The following is an 18064-nucleotide window of genomic DNA, read 5'->3' as shown; positions in this document are numbered from 1 at the left end:
TGTGGAGAGGGGGCGGGGCCAAACGCTACAGTGGGCGGAGCTTAACTTGGGTGCCGTGGCTGCCTTCTTTTGTTGAAGATAAAAAAAAAACATTTTCGTCTGTCAGGGATGGATTGGTGGAGAAGAGGGGGGGGGGGGGGGCGTTTGATAAGTCCCACAGGCTGCAGCTGCTGCAAGCACCGTGTGAAAGGGCAGCAGACATCCTTTTTCTTTTTCTTTTTGTTAAGTGGCTCAGCGGCGCCCTCCAGTGGCTGGCGCTCTAGGCAGCTGCCTAAAGCTGCCTAGTGGTAGCGCCGGCCCTGGGTAGTGCATACACTGTCTTATATGACCGACTTGACATTTAGAAAATATTGCATTGGGCGGACGTGCTGGGCGTTTCAGCATGCCTGACTGATCAGTCTTTTGGAATGGTTGCCTGCATACACTATACAATCACCTGGGAGATCTGCCACTTGGCCAGATAATTGTAGCGTGTATGACATATGCCTATTAAATAACGAGACTGATACTATAATTTACATCCAAGTTATTAAGTATATTTCAACAGCATTCCCCTTCTATGTACTCCCATTCTACAGCCACACACCGCTATAAGTCTTATTTTCCATTGGTTAGAGACGTGCTGTAGCTCATTATCTGTCAGCTGACTGACCAGCTTTATCATTTTCTTCTTTACCTCAGTAACTTATGCAAAACGGGTTCCCCTTGAGAACAGATTTGACTTTAGGAAAAATAAAGAAGTCACATGGTGCTAGGTCTGGCAAGTATAGAGGGTGTTCTAGCACTGCAACCTGTATCTCCGGCCTCTTTCTTCTGATTCTTTCACAACGTTTCTAGAACATTTTTGTAAAAAATGTTGATTCACCTTTGTGCCTTCCGGTACCCAGTCTGCCAAAATAACACCCTTGATATCAAAGAAAACAATTAACATGTCTTTGAATTTGCTTTGACTTGCTTTCTTCATTCTTGGTGATGAGGGTGTTTTCAGTGCATGGACTGGCGCTTTGTCTCAGGATCTTACTGGAAGAACCAGGTTTCATCACAGTTCTATATCTAAAAAAAAATGCGAATCCGCAAACTGTCTGTACAAATTGCTTTTGATTTTTGTCATGTTAAAATATGGATACAAAACTTGAAGTTTCTTTGTGGATGTTTACCATTTCTGCTATCATTTGGATGCTGAGTCGATGGTCAATTCGAACAATTTTCTAAATTTTCCCCACATTTTTGATGTGCAAGGTTTTCCAGGACGTTCATCAACTTTAATACCCTCACAACAGTCACTAAATCTTTCGTGCCACTCAAACACATGTGCAATACAACTTGCCGTGTAAGCCACGGTTAACATACGGAAATATTCGGTGGCCATTTTGTTCAATTTAACTAAAAATGTTAAGTTAACACGTTGCTCTACTTTTGAACGAAGCATTTTTACAATACACAGGAAAAACACAACTTCTTTGAACACTGTGACAGCAAACTCTCTGTGCAAGAGGGGTGAAACTTGTAAAACCATTTTGGGATAGCCCAAGGTCAATGTTCCCCCACTCTCTTAACTCACGCAGTATAATAAGATTTTAAACCTACGGGTAAATCTTTCTCTCGTAGTCCGTAGAGGATGCTGGGGACTCCGTAAGGACCATGGGGATAGACTGGCTCCGCAGGAGACAGGGGCACTTTAAGAAAGTCTTTAGACCTGGGTGTGCACTGGCTCCTCCCTCTATGCCCCTCCTCCAGAGCTCAGTTAGAGAAACTGTGCCCAGAGGAGACGGACAGTACGAGGAAAGGATTTTGTTAATCCAAGGGCAAGATTCATACCAGCCACACCAATCACACCGTATAACTTGTGATAAACTACCTAGTTAACAGTATGAAACAACATAGCATCAGTTCTGGACCGATGCAACTATAACATAACCCTTATTGAAGCAATAACTACATACAAGTATTGCAGAAGTAGTCCGCACTTGGGACGGGCGCCCAGCATCCTCTACGGACTACGAGAAAAAGATTTACCGGTAGGTTTAAAATCTTATTTTCTCTAACGTCCTAGAGGATGCTGGGGACTCCGTAAGGACCATGGGGATTATACCAAAGCTCCCAAACGGGCGGGAGAGTGCGGATGACTCTGCAGCACCGATTGAGCAAACAGGAGGTCCTCCTCAGCACGGTATCAAACTTATAGAATTTTGCAAAGGTGTTTGAACCCGACCAAATAGCAGCTCGGCACAACTGTAATGCCGAGACCCCTCGGACAGCCGCCCAAAAAGAGCCCACCTTCCTAGTGGAATGGGTCCTAACCGATTTAGGCAACGGCAATCCAGCCGTAGAATGAGCCTGCTGAATGGTGTTACAAATCCAGCGGGCAATAGTCTGCTTTGAAGCAGGAGCGCCAAGCTTGTTGGCAGCATACAGGTCAAACAGTGATTCTGTATTTCTGACTCTAGCCGTTCTGGCTACGTACATTTTCAAAGCCCTGACCACATCCAGGGACTTGGAGTCCTCCAAGTCACGCGTAGCCACAGGCACCACAATAGGCTGGTTCATATGAAAGGATGATACCACCTTAGGCAGGAATTGAGGACGTGTCCGCAACTCCGCTCTATCGACATGGAAAACCAGATAGGGGCTTTTATGAGACAAAGCCGCCAATTCCGACACTTGCCTAGCCGAAGCCAAGGCTAATAACATGACCACCTTCCAAGTGAGATATTTTAACTCTACCGTTTTAGGTGGTTCAAACCAGTGTGACTTAAGGAAACTTTACACCACGTTAAGGTCCCAGGGCTCCACCAGAGGTACAAAAGGAGGCTGAAAATGCAGCACTCCCTTCACAAAAGTCTGAACTTCTGGGAGAGAAGCCAATTCTTTTTGAAAGAAAATGGATTGGGCCGAAATCTGAACCTTAATGGAGCCTAAGTTTTAGGCCCAAATTCACTCCAGTTTGTAGGAAGTGAAGGAAACGGCCCAGATGGAATTCTTCCGTAGGAGCATTCCTGGCCTCACACCAAGAAACATATTTTCGCCATAATAATAATAATGTTAAGATGTGACGTCCTTCCTAGCCTTTATCAGCGTAGGAATGACCTCATCCGGAATGCCTTTTTCCGCTAGGAACCGGCGTTCAACCGCCATGCCGTCAAACGCAGCCGCGGTAAGTCTTGGAACAGACATGGGCCCTGTTGCAACAGGTCCTGCCTTAAAGGAAGAGGCCACGGATCTTCTGTAAGCATTTCCTGCAGATCCGGATACCAGATCCTTCGTGGACAATCTGGAACAATGAGGATTGTTCTCACTCCTCCTTTTTCATATTATTCTCAACCCTTGGGTATGAGAGGAAGAGGAGGAAATACATAGACTGACTGGAACACCCACGGTGTCACTAGGGCGTCTACCGCTACTGCCTGAGGGTCTCTTGACCAGGTGCTATAACTCTGCAGCTTTTTGTTGAGGCGGCCATCATGTCTATCTGTGGCAGTCCCCACCGAACTGCAATCTGTGCGAAGACTTCCTGATGAAGTGCGAAGACTTCCTGATGAAGTCTCCACTCTCCAGGACGAATGTCTGGTGAGGAAGTCTGCTTCCCAGTTGTTCACTTCCGGAATGAACACAGTTGACAGTGCTCTTACAGCGAAGAATTCTGGTGGCTTCCGCCATCGCCACTCTGCTCCTTGTGCCGCCTTGGCGGTTTACATTAACTACTGCGGTGACGTTGTATGACTGGATCAGAACTGGTTGGTCGCGAAGAAAGGTCTCCGCTTGACGTAGGGCGTTGTATATGACCCTTAGTTCCAATATGTTGATGTGAAGACAAGTCTCTTGACTTGACCAAAAGACCTTGAAAATTTCTTCCCTGTGTGACTGCTCCCCAGCCTCGGAGGCTCGCGTCCGTGGTCACCAGGATCCAGCCCTGAATGCCGAATCTGCGGCCCTCTAGAAGGTGAGCACTCTGCAGCCACCACAGGAGAGATACCCTGGCCCTGGGAGATAGGGTGATCAACTGATGAATCTGTAGATGTGACCCGGACCACTTGTCCAGTAGGTCCAATTTGAAGTCCTCGCATGGAACCTGCCTAAGGGAATGTTTTTCCCAGGACTCGAGTGCAGTGATGCACTGACATCTGTCTTGGTTTCAATAGGTCTCTGACTAGAGTCGTGAGTTCCTGGGCCTTCTTTATCTGAAGATAAACCCATTTCTGGTCTGTATCCAGAATCATACCCAAGAAGGGCAGACGAGTTATAGGAACCAACTGTGACCTCGGGAAATTGAGAATCCAGCTGTGTTGCTGTGACACCTTCAGCGAAAGTGACACGCTGTTGAACAACTGCTCTTTTGATCTCGCCCTTATTAGGAGATCGTCCAAGTATGGGATAACTGACTCCTTGCTTGCGTAGGAGCACCATTATTTCCGCCAATTACCCTGAAATTGGTAATGACAATCCTGTACCGCAATTGTCAGGTACGCCTGATGGGGTGGATAAATGGGAACATGAAGGTATGCAGCCTTTATGTCTAGATACACCCTCAAAACCCCCCCTTCCAGGCTGGCGATGATCGCTCTGGGCGATTCCACTTTAAATCTGAACCTTTTCCCGTATAGGTTCAGAGATTTTAATTTTAAAATAGGTCTGACCGAACCGTACGGTTTCGGGACTACAGCCAAGGTTGAGTCATATCACCTTCCTTGTTGCAGGAGGGGAACCTTGAGCACCACCTGTTGGAAATACAATGTGTGAATTGTATTTAATATTATCTCCCTTTCTGGGGGAGAAGCCGGTAGGTCCGATAAGGAAAAACCGGCGAGGAGGCACCTTTCGAATTCCAGCTTGTAACCCTGAGAAACAATTTTTATTGCCCCAGGATCCACCTGTGAGTGAACTCAGATGTGGCTGAAGAGTCGAAGACGTGCTCCCACTGGGACGGACTCCCTTAGCGGAACTCCAGTGTCATGCGGTGGATGTAGTAGAGGCCGGGGAGGACTTCTGTTCCTGGGAACTAGCTGTGCCCTGTGCCCTTACCTCTGGTAAGAAAGGACGCTCCTCGTACTTTCTTGTTATTCTGCGACCGAAAGGACTGCATTTGATAATGTCGTGCTTTCTTAGGCTGTGAGGGAATATAAAGCAAAAGATCAGAATTACCAGCTATAGCTGTGGAGACCAGGTCCGAGAGCCCTTCTCCACACAATTTCTCAGCCTTGTAAGGTAAACCTTCCATATGCCTCTTTTCGTCGGCATCACCTGTCCATTGCATGTCCCCCAGGACACGTCTAGCAGAAATCGACATAGCGTTGACTCTAGAACCCAGTAGACTAATGTATCTTTGGGCATGTTATATATATATATATATATATATATATATATATATATATATATATATATATATATATATATATAAAAACCAGGAAAGTCCCGCACTCTCACCCAGCACAGGTAGCTGCTGGGGTGCCAATCAAAGCCCGGCCCCATATAGGGTCAGACTCATAGTACAATACAGAGTACATCCACCGGGGTGGAAGACAGATAGCACTCTCCAGTCTTGCTTAATAAATGCCACAAAAGTTTTATTCAAAAATTATAATAATGGTTCCTCAAATGTCCAAAACAAACGAAAATAGAAAGGGCTCACCAACGTTTCGGTCCCTTGCTGAGACCTTTTTCAAGGTAGTTGCAAATCAGTACATAATCCAGCATAGTTACAGCGTCATCAGGGTATTGAACATGGAACCAGGAGCATGCTCCTGGTTCCATGTTCAATACCCTGATGACGCTGTAACTATGCTGGATTATGTACTGATTTGCAACTACCTTGAAAAAGGTCTCAGCAAGGGACCGAAACGTTGGTGAGCCCTTTCTATTTTCGTTTGTTTTGGACATTTGAGGAACCATTATTATAATTTTTGAATAAAACTTTTGTGGCATTTATTAAGCAAGACTGGAGAGTGCTATCTGTCTTCCACCCCGGTGGATGTACTCTGTATTATATATATATATATATATATATATACCAAACAGAAGAGGCGGCACTCGAAGTCAGTAAAAAAACGTGAAGTGTATTGTCATAAGAGCGTTGACGTTTCGGGGACGTGCTCCCCTTCCTCAGAACAATTTAACAATGTGCAAAAACAGAAATAAATACCCACTTACCCCATGGGCCTCCCCCACCGCCGTACGTCCCCTGTCACGATCTCCCGCACACTCCGGTGTGTCTTCCTCGTTTCCGGCGGAGGGGCGGAAGTGACATCGTCCGGCCTGGCGTGGTAACCATGGCAACCTGTTGTCATGGTACTGCGCTGGACTCTCGCGATGCCTCCAATTCCAATATGTTGTTAAAAAAAATTCCTTACCATTGATGTTGTCCCCGATGGCCTGATCTTGGCCACGCTTGACGTGGCAAGTCTATACACCTGCATTCCCCATGCGGCGGGGATGCAGGCTGTTAAGAGGTTATTGGTTGGTAATGCCCTATACACGGGACCAGATGTTGATTTTTTTCTGCAGTTACTTGATTTTACATTGACACATAATTATTTCCTGTTCGATGGGAAATACTATAGACAGCGTACCGGCTGTGCGATGGGGTCCTCGGTGGCCCCATCGTTGGCAAACGCCTATATGTGGGATGTAGAGAGGGGCTTATTTTTCGAGAACACAGGAGTGGCCCAACAGGTCTTCATGTACTATAGATACATAGACGACCTGTTCGTCATGTGGAGTGGTACGGAAGAACAGCTAAGTGACCTTGTTAGAGGGCACAACAGCTCACCCAGTCCCATTAAATTAACTCTTACTACCAGTAGGGAGGAAATCTGTTTCCTTGATATCCACATTAGATTAATAGCAGGCCGTATTGTGACCAAACTCTACTCTAAACCCACTGATCGCAATACTCTCCTGTGCCATGACAGTTTTCACCCGGTCCCCACTCGGAAAGGTTTACCCTACTCACAGTTCTTAAGTGTGTAGGGTGAATAGTGACGAGGATGAGAGGGATAAACAGTTAGACGAGATGGAGGAGAAGTTTAGACAGCGGGGATATCCATCCTCACTGTTGGGGAATGCCAGAAAAAAAGCTGTAGCACAGGATAGAAATAGGCTGCTCAAGTCCAACAAAAAACAGAAATCCAGTTTGGTTAATACCGCTGTCACGTGGGTCAATGAATTCAATTCTGCGAGTAATAGAACCAGTAAAGCTGCTAAGAAATACTGGCCCATTGTGTCCTCTGACGATGACCTCCCGAAGTTATTCCAAAAGAAACTTATGCCCAGTTACACCAGAGGGCGTAACATTCGTGACATTGTGGTGAAAACTGACATCTCAAGCATGAAAGCACCAGCCACACATTTCTTATCGAGAAAGAATGGGTGTTATAAGTGCTTGGGATGTACTACGTGCACATACATGTCTCCTGGGAACACGATCACGCACCCCTTCTCGGGCAAAAAATTTCCAATTAAATGGCCCCTGACGTGCAGCACTAAATTTGTCATCTACGTAATTATGTGCCCTTGTGGCACCTATTACGTGGGAAAAACCGAGTGCCAATTTAAAATCCGCATGGCACAGCATAGACAAGCCATACGCAACGCGCTTAACACGGGGGTGGCAGAACAACCTGTAGCCAGACATTTTTTGGAATTTAAACATAACATGGCAACGTTAAGACACAGGATCATTGATCATGTGCCCGAATCCATAAGAGGGGGAGATAGAGGGAAAAAGCTTTTACAGCTGGAATCCCGTTGGATTTTCAAGTTACAGACCATGCGCCCTAGGGGCTTGAATGACACACTGGGCCTCATCCATTGGTTGTGAGCCAGTGCCGATAACATGGTCAGATATTGCCTAGTGGCAGGACATGGTGGAGGTTCTCTACCTACTAGTTGTTGTTTTTCCACATGCTTTTTTATATGCTTTTCTTATATGCTTTTTTGCAGATTAATTATATTGTTACATACCAGTCGCTTCAACTACAGCAGACTTTTAAAAAGATTTTTAATACTAAATATAGCTGAGTGGTTATATGCTTATTTTACACTATACCTGTTCTTAAGTTTGTTTTGTCAGAACAGCCTAATTGATATTGCACATGTTTTATTTAATGTGTTTAACTAAATGTTTGTATTTTTATGTTTATTTACACAGCGTCACCCTGGTTACGAGCCGAGCCCCCGCTGTGACATTTCGAGTAGGCGGGAGGGAGCAGGAGGCATCGCGAGAGTCCAGCGCAGTACCATGACAACAGGTTGCCATGGTTACCTCGCCAGGCCGGACGATGTCACTTCCGCCCCTCCGCCGGAAACGAGGAAGACACACCGGAGTGTGCGGGAGATCGTGACAGGGGACGTACGGCGGTGGGGGAGGCCCATGGGGTAAGTGGGTATTTATTTCTGTTTTTGCACATTGTTAAATTGTTCTGAGGAAGAGGAGCACGTCCCCGAAACGTCAACGCTCTTATGACAATACACTTCACGTTTGTTTACTGACTTCGAGTGCCGCCTCTTCTGTTTGGTATTATCCTGGGGGAATCCCCCGGTGGGAAGGCACAGGAGCAAGTATTTCGTTGTTGAGCTGTCTCAACAGTTATTACATATTGTCTATACATTCTGTAAAAAGATGTTTATATGCTCACGGATGTTTTATGCTATTGTGGCTTTTATGTAATAAAAACTGAAAGTTGAACCTTTTAAATCCATTTATATGTGTCATACAGTACTATCCATTAGCGCACTTAGACTCTAGTTTTTTGATATATATATATATATATATACACACACACACACACACACACACACACACACACACACACACACACACATATATATATATATATATACATACATATATATATATATATATATATATATACTGGAAGAATCGGCGGCACTCAAGCAGACTGTCACAGAAATGCAAAAACGTGTCCCTTTATTAGCCTACATGTTTCGGGGAAACTCCCCGTCCTCAGGGCTAGACAAAACTTTTTTGTCTAGCCCTGAGGACGGGGAGTTTCCCCGAAACATGTAGGCTAATAAAGGGACACGTTTTTGCATTTCTGTGACAGTCTGCTTGAGTGCCGCCGATTCTTCCAGTATATTTAGTCTTTATTGACCTGGAGGGCACCGCAGCTAAGTAATCTATGGATGTTTGGAGTGCCGGTATAATCTCTTTTTATATATATATATATATATATATATATATATATACATATACATACATTATATATATATATATATATATATATATATATATATATATATATATACACACATACATATACATACACCCACACATATACACCGACACATATACACACATATATATATATATATATATATATATATACACACACACATATACTAGGGTCAATAACATGGTATCCTTATCTAGGGTTTCAATCTCCGCTGATAAGGTATCTGTCCACGCTGCTACAGCGCTATAAACCCATGCCGACACAATTGCCGGTCTGAGTAGTGTACCAGAATGTGTGTAAATGGACTTCAAAGTACTTTTACTGCATGCTATCTGCAGGATCCCTGAGGATAGCTGTTAAGTCAGCGCTATCTTTTGGGTAAACGTGACAAAGCTTTGTCCACCCTAGGGGAAGATTCCCATCGTATCCTGGCCCTAGTAGGGAAAGGATACTCCCTGAGAGTTCTTTGTGGGAATCTGCAGCTTCTTGTCTGGAGATTCCCGCTCTTTTTCTTCATGAGAGGAGGGAAATTTACCTCAGCTTTCTTCCCCTTAAACATGTGTACCCTTGTGTCAGGGACAGATGAGTCATCAGTGATATGCAAAACATCTTTTATTACAATAATCATATATTGAATACTTTGCTGCCAGTTTTGGCTGTAACCTTGCATTATCGTAGTCGACACTGGAGTCAGACTCTGTGTTGATATCAGTGTCTATTATTTTCGATAGTGAGCGTTTTGAGACTCTGAAGGTCTCTGCAACACAGGGACAGACATGTGTAGATTCACTGTCTGTTCTCTAATCTTTTGTGCAATAAAATTACCTTAGCACTTAATTTCACATATCCAATCAGGTGTCAGCGTTGTCGACGGAGACACCACACTCACACACATTTGCTCCATCTCCTCCTTAGGAGAGCCTTTTACCTCAGACATGTCGACACACACGTACCGACACACCACACACTCAGGGAATGCTCATCTGAAGATAATTCCCCCACAAGGCCCTTTGGAGAGACAGAGAGAGAGTATGCCAGCACACACCCCAGCGCAATATGATCCAGGAAAAAACACAGCAATTTAGTGTTTACCCAGTAGCGCTGTTATTATCTGCGCCGAATTATGTGCCCCCCCCTCTTCTTTAAAACCCTCTCTTCTACCGTGGTATAAGCAGGGGAGAGTCCGGGGAGCTTCCTCTCAGCAGTGCTGTGGAGAAAAACATGGCGCTGGTGAGTGCTGAGGGAGAAGCCCCGCCCCCTCGACGGCGGGCTTCTGTCCCGCTAAAGTGTAAAATTGGCGGGGGCTCCTGCATATATACAGTGTCCAGCTGTATATATGCTCCTTTTGCCAAATAAGAGGTTTATATTGCTGCCCAGGGCGCCCCCCCCCCCCCCCTGCGCCCTGCACCCTTACAGTGACCGGAGTATGTGAGGTGTATGGGAGCAATGGCGCACAGCTGCAGTGCTGTGCATTACCTCAGTGAAGATCATGAAGTCTTCTGCCGCCTTCGAAGTCTTCTTTTCTTCTCATACTCACCCGGCTTCTGTCTTCCGGCTCTGCGAGGGGGACGGCGGCGCGGCTCTGGGACGAACGGCGAGGGTGAGATCCTGCGTACCGATCCCTCTGGAGCTAATGGTGTCCAGTAGCCTAAGAAGCAGGACCTAGCTTCAGAGAGTAGGGCTGCTTCTCTCCCCTCAGTCCCACGATGCAGGGAGTCCGTTGCCAGCAGAGCTCCCTGAAAATAAAAAACCTAACAAAATACTTTCTATCAGCAAACTCAGGAGAGCTCACTGAAAAGCACCCAGCTCCTCTGGGCACAGTATAAAACTGAGGTCTGGAGGAGGGGCATAGAGGGAGGAGCCAGTGCACACCCAGGTCTAAAGACTTTCTTAAAGTGCCCATGTCTCCTGCGGAGCCCGTCTATCCCCATGGTCCTTACGGAGTCCCCAACATCCTCTAGGACGTTAGAGAAATTTTATTTTTTCACAAGTACAGTCTTGTAGTTTAATAGCCGCACCTTGGTATGCCAAGCAAAACATGCACCTGTGATGGACCAATAAAGGGATTGATAAACTGCCATTCTGTGCATAACTGTTCTGAGAGGCAGGTATGGGATCAATAGTTGGAGGGTATGCTGACCCTTGTAGTGCCATGTTGGAGGATCCCGGGTAGCCTCCAGGTGAGTTAGCTCTCAATTTAGAAATAAATAAGTTTATATGCTATTATCATGTAGTGTAAGAAAATAAAAATTTATTATTATATAGGATGAAACCCTAATTTGCTGATTCTCCACAGGAGGTCCTGACTGGAGTTGGACCCTTCTTTTCCTTTGTCGTACATATGGACTTTAAGTATTGACTTCCATTGATTGTATGAAACCACACTTAGCGCCTAATTTGAGTATTTGTTTTTTTTGTGTCATTGTATATAAGGGTAAGGTGGCCCTTCTTTCCTCAAGTGGCTGCACAAGTGTGTTTGCGCCTTGGGTTTCTGATCATTTGTTCTTGTTATATTGTTTTCACTTATATCAGTTATCTAGGCAGCAAACATGTTTCACCATAGGACCAAACGTAACGGTCTGGTAGATACTATATTTGATGGTAATTGTGTCATAGATGTGGAAGATGAAACCCTTGAGAACATTATGAGTTAATTGGAAAAGATACTTCTCAAGGAGAACCGTATTTGGTGGGAGATCGTGACACTTGAGAAGTACCTTATGCTCAAATTGATTCCCAAGGGTCTACAGATTCAAAAACAGGCCTCTTTCACTGACATGAATGAATACTTTTCTTCCAAATGGAATAGCATTTTAGAAATATGCTCTTTCTCATTGATGGAACTGATCATCCAGGAACGGCGGAAAGAGGCCGATTCACTGGATGCTCAGATTAAGTCACTAGAACCTCTTTTAACACCATTTAAGGATCTAGAGGAATATAAAACTATGGAAGAAACTATTACAAATAGGATTAAGAAAAATGAAAGGGACATTATACAATGAAAAACCAAGAAATTGGCACGAGATAAAAACAATTCTGAACACATTTCTGTGTCGACAAAAATTAAGCAGAACGTCGGGCAGAATAAAATTGATTTGAATTCACTTGCCCAGACTATTACACCTGTGTCCACACAGAAATGGAGGAAACATAAAAATAGGGTTAATCAAACAAAATCCAATCTCGTTATGAGGAATAGAGGCCCATATCATGAAGAAAGGGCTGAGCGGGATATTAATGTGGATAATGTCCCTTTTAGATACACTCATCCGAATCGGAAACAAAATGAGCTTACCCAAAGGGGGAGGTTTAATAACCACTCCCAATTAACAAATAATAGCAGGAAAAATGGTAGATATTATCCTAATTACTATAGACGGGAGAATGCTCATTTTACTCCGATACAGACGAATAATAGATATCATGTACTTGGAGACCAAACTCCACCTAGGGATTTTTTAGATGTCAGAAGGGACAATTGGAGAAATCGACGGTAGATCATGATTTAATTCCACTGGCCGCACCTCGTAAGGTATCATATATTAAGACTAAACGAGGAAAAATAGGAGGCCAGCGAAAAAGGGAACGTCACCCTAAGAAAAATTTGTGTAAAGTCAATTCTCATCCATCTGATGAAATAGAAACGGTTACGAAGATTTTCAATCTGAGTGACTATACATTGGATGAAGATGAAATTTCAGTATTAAAAAAGGGTTTAAAATTCTGCCCATCTAATGAAATAAACTTTTTTAACCTATATATAGATATCCAAAAGTTCGTACGTAAATTGTCCCTGAAAAAGTTTTTTGCAAACAGTGATAATCCTCCTATACAAAACAGTGGAGAAACTATCTTTAAGAAACAATCTCATTTCAATCCTAGTCATATAAAGGGCTGTTTTGTTGACACGTTCCATAAGATAGTTAATGATGAAATCAATGCTCTGCAAGGGAATATGCCAGCGTATAAACATAATCTCACTAAAAAAGAGCGTGTAGCCCTAGATAAACTTAAAAATAATGAGTCAATCATAATTAAACCCGCAGACAAGGGGGGGGGGAGTGGTCATAATGAGCAGGGCAGCTTATGTTAAAGAGGCCATGCGTCAATTAAAAGACGGGATAACATACAAAAAATTAAGAACAGACCCCTCGGTAAGAGTCCTCAATGGTCTGCGGGACTTAGTAGACAGTCACCTAGATAATGGCACACTGGATAAAACTACAGCAGAATTTCTAATTAATGAGAAATACACTGTGCCAGTGTTATACCTTTTGCCAAAAGTGCATAAAGATGAACATCATCCTCCAGGACGTCCAATTGTGGCAGGCACGAATTCCATCACGTCTAACCTGTCACAGTTTATAGACTTTCAACTACAGCCCTTTGTACTCGAAGGTCGCTCGTATCTTAAAGATACTAGAGACGTTTTGAATAAACTCAAAGACGTTGAATGGGAGAGTGACATGTGGTTGGTGACGGGGGACGTCACATCCCTCTATACCATCATTAGACATATGGATGGTATTGAAGCAGTCAAACAGACTCTGACCACTTGTAGTATGTCTAGTAATCTCTGCGATTTCATTTTGAAGGGTATTGCTTTTATTCTTCATAATAATTATTTTAATTTTGACGGAGAGTATTATAATCAGGAGGTAGGCACCGCCATGGGGACCAGGTTCGCCCCCAGCTATGCTAATTTATTTATGTCCAGATAGGAGGACAGTTCCGTGTGGGCGGGGCATGGCTGGGAGGCGAATCTGGTCCGGTGGTGGCGTTATATAGATGACGTCCTCTTTATATGGAAAGGGGACGTTAAAACACTCCAAGATTTCTGTGCCTATCTCAATGTAAACACCTTAGGAATTCATTTGACTTTCAATTTCAGTCAAAGTGAGGTAATTTTTTTAGATTTACACATATACACTGTTAATGGTAGTATTGAATCCACTGTATACAATCAAACCGACGGATTCTAATACTTACATAAGCACAAGGAGCAATCATTTACCTCAGTGGTTGAAAAATATCCCCAAAGGGCAATTTACCCGTTTACGACGGAATTGCTCAGAGGACAAAAATTACACTGTAGAAGCTCAGACCATGAAGAAGAAATTTATCGAGAAGGGATATAAACCTTACTGTCTACAAGCATCGTTGGAGGAAGTAGCTGAAGTAGACAGGGAAACTCTTTTAAGCACAAGGATCAAACCCCATTTGGAAACACCACATAATTTAGCTTTTGTGACACAGTATAATGGTTATCACAAACTCATAGAGAAGGTGTTTTATAAGAACTGGCATCTTCTCAAAAAGGACCCGGTATTAACATCCATCTTACCGGATAAACCTAAGTTTATATACAAAAGAGCACCGAATCGCAGAGATAAATTAACGACAAGTGCATTTGTAGATAAACCATTAGGGGGTACCATTAGGAACCAGGGTTTCCATAGGTGCGGAGATTGTGGCATGTGTAAGAGCTGCCCCTCTAAAATAAGAAAGCTTTCTTCTTTTGATTGGAATGGCAAAACATATAAGATTCAGCAATTTATTACTTGCAATAGTAAATATGCCATATACGCCATTAAATGTTCCTGCAATAAATTGTATATTGGCAAAACTAGTAGAAGTTTGAAAGTGCGTTGGTCAGAACATCTTCGTAATATACGGAAGGGGCTGATCACCCACCCTTTTTCACTTCACTTTAAGGAAATTCACAACTGTTCCACAGATCATATAACGTCATTTTGGGCCATAGAACTAACTAAAGATCAATGGCGAAACAATAATAAAGAGATCAGATTAGCTAGAAGCGAAATGAGGTGGATTTATAACCTAGAATCACTTATACCTACTGGTTTGAATCATGAATTCGAGTTAAGATGGTTATTATGATATTGCTGTACTTTTTACCATAACTGTGATGCACAATTACAATCCCAAGAGGGAGTTTATTCGCATAATAGAGGTGGGTCATGATGGTTATACATTTTCATAAATTTTCTTATTCATATATACAAAGAATTTTTATATAAAAAAAGTTTTCTTATAGATATATAATGGAGTTATATTTATGCACGTATTGATGTGCATTATTTTTCCTCTATTAATTAGGATGTCATATCTACCACAAATGAGAATATTTTTATGTTCGCTAGTGGTTATATGCATAGAGGATATCAGGCTCATCCTTTATTACTCAATAGAGACATATGAAAATGGAGATATATATTCCGTGGCTGTGCGTGTTGTCACGCACTACCATGGTAACCCCAATAGGAAGTGACGTTTTTGTTGGGAGAAACAGGATGTCCGTACACGTGACATCTCCCCGTCCGCTTATATTTATATTTGAGGCTTTTAGCTATATTCATTTGTCCTGTTGGCTTCACAGTAACAGGGACAAGCGGTTTAATTCTTGTTTCTCTGTGGCGGCTCGTAGCGGTACGGGTTGCCATGGTAATGGTGGCAGGAAGTGACGTCACTGCGGGCGGAAGTGAGTTTCCTGTCCGTGGTTGACGATGCCCACACAGGATGTAATACATTGCAATTTACTCCCAGTGCATTATGGTTCCACGTGGATATGTGTTGCCATAGTAACACAGCTGTTTTAATCAAAATTATTTCAATTCCTTGTGAGTCAATTTCCGGATATTTCATTTAAATAGCATACAGGTAATGGCACTCTTGTTCCTTGAAAAAGCCCCAATAACGGGGAGAAACGCGTTGGAAAGGGTGCAGACAGGTAGCATCACATCTATTCATCTCTTGTGGTTGTAGTTGTGCATTACATCTGGCTGGTGTTGCCGTTTTCGGCCGGCGGTTTATTACTGGCTTTTTCACTTCCACCCCTGAGTTGATATGTGTGGTCTCCTGTCAATTTTTTTATTTTTATTTTCATTTTAATAAATAAGTTTTATATCACTACTCCTTTGTTCATGATTGGAGCAGAACATTAAAGAAACCGTTATGGGAGGATCCAAGCGATATTCTGAGTGAGTAATGGTACGCTTTCAATGTTATGGAACATCTTCGCTATCCAGTTATAAAAGATACCTTTATGTGTGGAGTTATACTCTATCCATTGTGAGTGGGGTACGCTACCCTTGAATATTGGGCATAGCAATTGTCTGAAAGAATACTGAAGCGATATTGGACATACTATACCATGATATTTTATTTGTTTTTCCATTGCATATCATCGTGAGTTATCTGTGGATTAGAAGATTCGACTATATCTCTACAGGAGGTCCTGACTGGAGTTGGACCCTTCTTTTCCTTTGTCGTACATATGGACTTTAAGTATTGAGTTCCATTGATTGTATGAAACCACACTTAGCGCCTAATTTGAGTATTTGTTTTTTTGTGTCCTTGTAGTGCCATGTTGGGAGGATCCCGGGTAGCCTCCAGGTGAGTTAGCTCTCAATTTAGAAATAAATAAGTTTATATGCTATTATCATGTAGTGTAAGAAAATAAAAATGTATTATTATATAGGATGAAACCCTAATTTGCTGGTTCTTTTACAGTGCGCTAGGGGAATTTTAGTTTTTTTCTATTATGAAAGCTTGAAAACAAAACAAAAAGGTTGCAAACACCTCTGCAGCCTAATGGAAGCTATAAAAGAGGACAACTGGCCAGTGGTACAGAACATTTCACCTCTAACACTTTATGAATATTCAAGGAACTGACCAGTGCAGTTGATGTCTCCAACAGATACACGAAAGGTAAAGTTGGGTTGATGAGCTTGTCCCTCAGCTTTGAGTAGGTCATATACGGGGGTCTTTCCTATCCGAGTCCCATACTCCTGCAGTAAGCTGATAGGGGTCTTCCCAGGGCTCAACGCCAGCATCTGCTCTACACTGAAAAAATAAAGAAAAATAGAATATGAACATAGTACAGTGTTTGGGCTAATGGACACAGACAATAAAGGGGAATCTGCATTAAATACAATATTTACATCATCCACACTACAGTATGTCCAGCACATCGTTAATGCCCGCAAACACATTTTGTCTGCCCCATACTGTATTCTGTACCCTGCTCCTACCTCTATCCTTCTCTCCTAATCTCCTCCTTTCTCCCCTCCCATCCACTCCTCCACTATCATTCAACTCTGCCCTGCCTTGGACCTACTCCTCCAACTGCTCCCTCCCTCCTCTCTCTGCCACCTCACCTCCCTCAGTACCACACTTTACTCCATCTGTGCTTAACTCCTGATGCTTCCCTTCCTAGCTTAGGAGCCAGCACTATCACTACACCCTCTGTATCCCTGCCTTCTAACATCTCACCTTATCGCTTCAGCAACCCTGATAATCTCATTCACATCACTCCCTCAGACTCTCTCCCTCTCTCCTGTGCCCTCTGTAATGCCTGATCTGTCTGTAAAAACTGGTCCCCACCCCTGACCTTTTCATTTCCCTGCATCTCCTAGCCTTCAGTGAAACCCTCTGACACAGTTTCTCCTGCTACTCTCCCTGCTGGATGACTCACATTCTCACACACTCCGACTCGGGGGTCGACATGGTGCTGGTGTTGGGGTCCTACTAACCTCTAGCTACTCCTACCAACTCATACTCTTGGATCCCTCCCTCCTTACATTCTCTACATTTGAGGTCCATGCTATATGCTTCTTCCAACCTGTTCACCTTCAAGTAGCTGTCATTATTCATCTCCCTGGCATTCCCTCCAAATTCCTTGACAACTTTGCTTCCTTACTTCCTTTCCTCAGACATTCCCTCCATTATCTTAGGTGATTTCAACATCCCTGTTGACACTCCCACAAAATACCCTGCCTCTAAACTCTTTAACTTCACATTGTCACTTTGTTCTCTCCCAGTGCACCGCCTCTCCATGGAGCTCACTAGAT

At 43.4% G+C, this 18064-nt stretch overlaps 1 protein-coding gene across 1 annotated transcript in view; it reads right to left on the bottom strand.

Moving 5' to 3' along the window:
* Positions 1-18064, bottom strand: part of TARBP2 (TARBP2 subunit of RISC loading complex) — a 155931-nt gene that overhangs the window by 94898 nt on the left and 42969 nt on the right. Inside the window, exon 2 of the mRNA XM_063952146.1 lies at positions 16888-17057. Within this exon, the coding sequence (XP_063808216.1) occupies positions 16888-17057 (170 nt within the window). The remainder of the gene's footprint in view (positions 1-16887; positions 17058-18064) is intronic.

Source organism: Pseudophryne corroboree, chromosome 2, assembly GCF_028390025.1.
Source record: "Pseudophryne corroboree isolate aPseCor3 chromosome 2, aPseCor3.hap2, whole genome shotgun sequence".
NCBI classification, from domain to species: Eukaryota; Metazoa; Chordata; class Amphibia; order Anura; family Myobatrachidae; genus Pseudophryne; species Pseudophryne corroboree.
This window is presented reverse-complemented; position numbering and strand designations above follow the sequence as displayed.